Source organism: Asparagus officinalis, chromosome 6 (assembly GCF_001876935.1).
Source record: "Asparagus officinalis chromosome 6, Aspof.V1, whole genome shotgun sequence".
Lineage (NCBI taxonomy): Eukaryota > Viridiplantae > Streptophyta > Magnoliopsida > Asparagales > Asparagaceae > Asparagus > Asparagus officinalis.
In genome coordinates, this window is record NC_033799.1 from 20,775,539 (window position 1) to 20,782,622 (window position 7,084).

A 7,084-nucleotide genomic window follows, 5' to 3' on the forward strand; every position below is an offset into this window, starting at 1 on the left:
GCACGTGTCTCCGCACGTGCAGTCACACCCTCTGTTTTTTATTTATTTACGCGGTGTACCCCTTTGCTACTGCCTGCTCATGCAAGCCTGCAACAAACAAAGAGAGTCCCCATCATATATCGCGGGAAAACAGCAACTAAGAATTAATTCTGCAAATTAAAATCAGTAATATATACTTCAACAAAACACCTGCATACAAATCTCCTTGAAAACACTTGATAAAACTAATCTGCTCGTATCAAGCAACCAAAAGACAGCGCACATTAAATTAAGAGAGATTACTCGAAGCAACGGAACCGGAGGCTGGTGGGTATAACACTGGTCCGAACCCCACACTTCCGGGCGAGCCCAGACGCCCGGCGGCCGTCTATCCTCCCCACCTCCGCCATCATCGCCCTCAGGCAATCGCACACGCCTCTCTTCCCCATCGAGGTCATCGACGAGAGCTCCTCGACGGACTTCACCGCCGCGCAACAGCTCGACGAGACCGGCCCGCGCTCGTCGCCCATGACGTACGGCACGCACATCCCGAACGCCGTCTGCGCCACACCGCAGTCTGTCTTCGTGTGGCTCTCGACCGCTCTGATCGCGGCCAGAACGGATAACATGACTATCAACATCCGTATGAAACCAGACATGACTGGGAGAGAGTGAGATACCTGCTACTGCTACTGAAATTATGCGCGTGTTAATGTTATATATGGGGGGGACCCCCCGTGATCACTCGATGGTTCTCTGAAGATAGACATGAGCTGAAGTAAAGCCAAACAAAGGCATCTCTGTCAACTTGACATCTATGGTTCTCTGAAGATAGACATGAGCTGAAGTAAAGCCAAACAAAGGCATCTCTGTCAACTTGACATCTGGGTTCATGTCACCCATCGGCACTCAATTTGGCTAAGTTAAATAATGGGCACAATATATGATGTATCATAAAAATCTAGGCGCTAGGGCTTTTTCTTTATTGAGGTTGGCAATAATAGCTGCCATTAAAAGCTTAACAGGGGTAAGGCTCGTACTGGTCTATGACACCATCAGTTTCCTTTAGGGTTAATTGCCAACAGAACCCTCTTAGTATCATTTTATTGTGACCAAACCTCTTATAGTTGTACCTATTGTGATGAGTAGACCCCTGAGTGCTTTTTTTTAAAAAAAAACTTTTTTGAAGAGGCTGATAGACCACCTATAATTCTATCGATGAGGATAAACACCCAATTGCTTTTTTTTTTTACTTTTCAAAAGTTAAAAAAGTTCACTAAGTAGGTATATTCACACTTGGCATAATATTATAGGGGGTTTACTCATAATAAGTAGAATTATAAGGAGTCTATTCACAATAAATAGAATTACAAAAAAAAATCTCTTTGCAATTGAGGGTCACTACCAAGAGTTTGTTCGCAATAACCCTTACTTTTATTTAAGAAGTTCTTAGTTTCACCAGCTGTGCGCTTTGATATTGACTACTACTCTTTTGTATATTCACCTACTAAACCAAGATATTATAGTTATGCTTATCCCTTCAAAAGATATAATTATCATTAGTCTGTTGGTGCTACCAATTAGAGCAACAGGTTAGCACGAAAACAATAATAGAGTTGGAATCAACTTCGATGTTTTCTGACACATAAGGATTACAGTTCAAGATGACAGCAATGTTGGAATGAGGTGTAGATCAAACCTCGATTCCGACGAGGAGCTCCGGCGAGCTCGAGGGATGGCGCAGGCGAGCGTGGACGTCGACTCAGGTGAAGTCGACGGCGAACTCCAGGCGCAGTTCCAGGTGAAGCTCGAGCAGGCGAGCTCGAATTTGGCGTTTCTGACCCTCGCATTTGGGATACCGACCCACGCGTTTTGGAGCTCCGACGATCGCGTCTTGGCGCTCCGACCCTCGCGTCAAGCAAGATATAATTATCATTAGTCTGTTGGTGCTACCAATTAGAGCAACAGGTTAGCACGAAAACAATAATAGAGTTGGAATCAACTTCGATGTTTTCTGACACATAAGGATTACAGTTCAAGATGACAGCAATGTTGGAATGAGGTGTAGATCAAACCTCGATTCCGACGAGGAGCTCCGGCGAGCTCGAGGGATGGCGTAGGCGAGCGTGGACGTCGACTCAGGTGAAGTCGACGGCGAACTCCAGGCGCAGTTCCAGGTGAAGCTCGAGCAGGCGAGCTCGAATTTGGCGTTTCTGACCCTCGCATTTGGGATACCGACCCACGCGTTTTGGAGCTCCGACGATCGCATCTTGGCGCTCCGACCCTCGCGTCAAGCTTGGGCGCTCGCGTGGCTGGCGACAGGCTGTCGCCAGCCTGTCATGTTTCGCCTATAAAAGCAAACCCCGATGCCCTAGCCATGGTGCTTCTCTCCCCCGATCTCTCTCTGGCGACGGACAAAAAAACGCAGCAGCGTTCCCATCTCCAGCTCTCAACTGTTCTTTTGAGGGGAGATTAAAAAAAGGATTTAAGAAGAGAGAGGAATTTAAAGGGGATTTATATTGTGGAATATTCTTTATTCTCAAAAGAGAATTGAAAGGGATTATTCCCTTTAATTATTAACACTGTTGCTACAGTGTTCATTTTGAGAAATCTCAGTTTTAAGATCTGCTCTTGAATTGTAATTTCTTGTTTGATTAATAAGAAATTTACTGTGTGGCTCCCGAGGACGTAGGCAGTTGCCGAACCTCGTAAATCTTGTGTACTTTTCTCTATACCGTATTTCTGCTGTTTTAGGGGTTTTGCATAGCCCCAGCGGGTAGTATTCCCAACAAACAATAAACACAAATAAGTTTTTATTAAATAAAATAAATATATAAGAACCACAATCTACTGGTATAATTACGGAGCTCACATAGGTTATAAAGAAATGTTAGGGGCACACCTCAAGTCACACTTCCAACCACACCTCCCCTTCTCATTCGCTACAGTACTCCGGGCCCCACATGAGTTTTTAAAATTTAAAAACTCATGTGGGGCCCGGAGTACTGTAACGAATGAGAGGAGATGTGTGGTTGGAGGTGTGGTTTGGGGTGTGCCCCTAACACCACTCTAGGTTATACTATGAGGAGTCAATAAATTCCAGTACTAGAAAAGAAATTATGTGATATCATGAATTCGAAATAAGGACTCCATAATCTGGGTATAAGTATCAAATTTAACGGAGCACAAGTAAAAGATTAGAAATACAACTGCTAACATACTACTTTAGCTTATAAAGTGACACCCACTAACCGATATGGTCTAAAAAATGACACCAGCGATAATAGCATATATAAATTGATACACTTAACCATCTACACCTCCTCTGGTCATCAAAAAGTTTTGATTTGAGCGGGAAAATTATGGATTTTGGCACATACACCCCCCATATTACTTACATTTACTGATTTGCCCTTTAAAATTAAAAATATTTATAAAAAAATCATTTTAAAATCATTTTTTTATACTCCCCCCACCCCACCCAAATAATAATAATAATAATAATAACCCAAACAAATATCTCTCCCTATCATCTCCTTCATCCTCTTCTTCTTCCCTCTCATAAACTCCACTTTCACTCCTTCCCAAAATTACTCCCTCTCCCCTTTCTTATACACACGCGCGCGCACCATCAGCTTCATCCTCCTCTTCTCCTCTCTCTTATTCCCTCTTCCCTTTTCTCCTTTCCAAAATCCTCATCCTCACCTCCTCCTCTCCATCCTTGTCCATACATGTTTCTCCGCTCAACTTTTCCCTGTTCTCTCATCTCAGTCTTCTTTCCCATTCCCTCCTCTCATTTCCTCTCTCCCCTCTCCCCTCAAACATTAACTAAAAGTGGAGAAGGGAGTGGAGGAAGGGAAGGAGGGGAGTGAGGAGAGAGAGGTTGAGAAGAAAGAAAGAGTAGAGTTTTTATGCAAATATTTCAATTTGAATGTTAAATTTATAAATGAGAGATATGAGGAGTATATATGCAAAACTTCACAATTTTCTCGCTCAAATCAAAACTCTAGCAGCTAGAGTAGGTGTAAACGGTAAGATATGTCAATTTATAGGTGTTATTATCGCCGGCGTCACTTTTGTAGGCTTCATTGGTTAGACGGTATCGCTTTATAAGCTAAATTGGTATTTTAGCCGAAATACAACTATCTGAATGATAAAAGTGAAATGACATGAAAGGGATTAGAAGAAATTTTCTAAACAAGCCCGTTCATAATTTTTTTTCTAAAAATAGACCCATTTGAGTTTTTCTGTCTAAAAATAGACCCATTTGAGTTTTTCTTACAAAAATCGACCTATTTTGTCTTAATCAAGTTTCTAAATAGTCGGGGTTACCAACCCCGACTATTTAGTGCATAGAATGTTAGGGTTTAGGGTTATAATTGGGGGTTTACACCCTCCTAAATAGTCGGGGTTAACAACCTTGACTATTTATGAACCAGATTAAGATAAAATGAGTCTATTTTTTGGGGTTGGCAACATTGACTATTTAGGAACCGGATTAAGACAAAATGAGTCTATTTTTGTAAATAAAACTCAAGGGGGTCTATTTTTAGAAAAAAATATGAGTGGATTTATTTAGAAAATTTCTTCAAGGGATTATCATCTACCAACATATAGGGATTATTGCTGAGCATCTACCAACGTGTATTGTACAAATAACAGCAAATCTTCGTTATCGACATACAAGCATCCCTAATAATCGAGGATAAAGATACTTATTGATTCTTCTGGAATTGGATCACTGCTGCAGCCACCACAAAAGGACTCCTGGAAGTGTATGAAAGATCAAAACTCCATGTAGTCTGCGAAACCATAACAAATGAAAATAAAAAACCATAAAAATGAAAAGAAGAAACAATAGGCACTTGTTATTAAACAAAAGACGGAACATTAAAAATATTATTAAACAAAAGATGGAACATTAAAATTAAAACCATGTGCAATAGAATCTCCTTGTTCCCCCACATAGGAGAGGAACAAATTTTTACATAAGCCCATAAGGTATTAAAATGCACAAGCAATTGCAAGTTTTGATTGTGGACTGGCAGAATGATCATCCCCTGCAGCAACATGGGACTAGTAACAAAGACGTATTGCGGTTGAAAAAATTGAACAACTGCATCACAGATAAACTAAACCATTCCATAACCTTGATTTCCAAGTTGCGTGACTTGAATTATGCAATGAGAATACTCCAGCGATTGCATACCGATAACCATGAACCATTCATCAAAGTATTCCATGTAGGCCTCATCTATTAGTAGCGCCACAGAAAGTGTTTCATATTCATCTAAAACCTCGATCCATGTTACTCATGATTCTCTGCTTTTAACATAACCCTAAAATAGTTGATACAAATGTGGACACCCTTCATAACCATAAAGCTGTACACTGTCATTGTTCACGCAAACTTTCCGACCTTCCTAACTCACATATCCAGCCAAGCTACACTATACCTTGCTAATTTTATTGATACTCACAGTTGTGCCCTTACAATATGCTTCATAAATTGAGAAAGACAGTTACCAGGATAACTGAAGTACGCCAGGTCGAAAGTCAAGGATATTTCTAGTACAGTTTAATAGGAACATCACACGAATGCTTAAGAACATATATCTGAGAAGAAACAAAATTTCCATGGAGCACAAACTAATACTCATAGCAAGAATTACATATTCCACATATAGATCATTAATCAATATAGTACAATTCATAAATGAATTTCCTACGGAAGCAATTTGCGATTGTTCGATTGCTTAAGCTATTACAGCTGTTACTGTATAATGATTATTTAATCTAATGTATCCTAAACAAAGCCAACTATAATCTAACTATTTCCATACATTTCTCCTCCATCTGCTATTATTCTGCTTGTCTTCATTCAACGACGACCCTCGACCATTCCAAGATTCAACTACCAGATTTCCTGCAGCCCCGGAATTGTCTATCACATAAGTTTTTTTTTTTACGCACATAATATTATTCAAGATTAATGCATTCAAAAGTTTCAGTCCAGAGGATTTAATCGTCTAATTTTCTGATTACCGAAACATGCAGAAAAACAATATCAACAAATCTACGCTAGTTTATAAAACAATATGTATGACGTCAAGTACATGAACTGGAAATCATCCATCAAAGTCACTCGTGTACATGAATCGTCTATATATACACAGACGAAAACTTGAAATATACTTCAGCAGTGTTTTCAGTCATGACTTCACAAATTAAAAATTAAAGAGTATCGATAAAAAATGATGGGTCAGATTACAGTTATGTCAACTTAAGTGGATAGGAATAAGTCATCCACCAACTTTTTTAACCGTTGATATTGCATTGGGATCCGTGATAGATATGAAGAATCTTTTAAGATTTGTGCATATTTTGATGGCACAAATCTTGAGACAAGATGAGTGGATAAAAAGTTTGGTGGACAAGACCTCCTATCCACTTAAGTGGATAGGAGTTTTACTCTCTCTCTATATATGTATATATATATATATATTTATACTCTTATATATATATAATTATATATGTACATATAAGTTTATGTTTATATATATGTATAGATATATAAATATATATTTATACTCTTATATGTATTTATACTATTATATAAATATACTTATATATGTACATATAAGTTTATGTTTATATATGTGTATATATATATAAATATACTTATATATGTATATAAAGAGAGAGTATACACTGTACACATATATAAGAGAGAGCATACTTATACATATATATAATTATATAAGAGATATAAACATATATAAGAGAGAATATACTTATATTTATATATACTTATATACTAAGTAGCCCAAAGTATTCATGTCATTCAATATATGTATATGTATATATATACACACACACTGACACACATATACATATATTATACATAAACAAATTGTAAATACTTATAGTAATTACATAAACAAATTGTATTATACATAAACACACACACACACACACATATATATATACACACATATATTATACATATATAAGAGAGAGTATACTTATATATACTTATACATATATTATACATATATAAGAGAGAGTATACTTATACATTATACTTATATATACTTATATACGA

At 38.0% G+C, this 7,084-nt stretch overlaps 1 protein-coding gene across 2 annotated transcripts; it reads right to left on the minus strand.

Moving 5' to 3' along the window:
* Window positions 1–4,825, minus strand: LOC109845033 (non-specific lipid-transfer protein A-like). 2 transcript variants are annotated; one of them, XM_020414224.1, is made up of 2 exons: window positions 283–791; window positions 1–87 (listed from the first exon to the last, which is right to left on the minus strand). In XM_020414224.1, the coding sequence occupies exons 1-2, from the start codon at window positions 636–638 to the stop codon at window positions 78–80; spliced, it is 366 nt and encodes a 121-aa protein (XP_020269813.1). In that variant the 5' UTR covers window positions 639–791; the 3' UTR covers window positions 1–77. The 2 variants fall into 2 exon arrangements, 1 of the variants encoding a protein (XP_020269813.1); XR_002248204.1 differs by lacking the exon at window positions 283–791 and adding an exon at window positions 4,587–4,825 and having other exon boundaries at window positions 6–87.

Bases quoted from the DNA above. Each gene is read 5' to 3' on its own strand.
- LOC109845033 (XM_020414224.1), bottom strand. From the start codon at position 638: ATGTCTGGTTTCATACGGATGTTGATAGTCATGTTATCCGTTCTGGCC.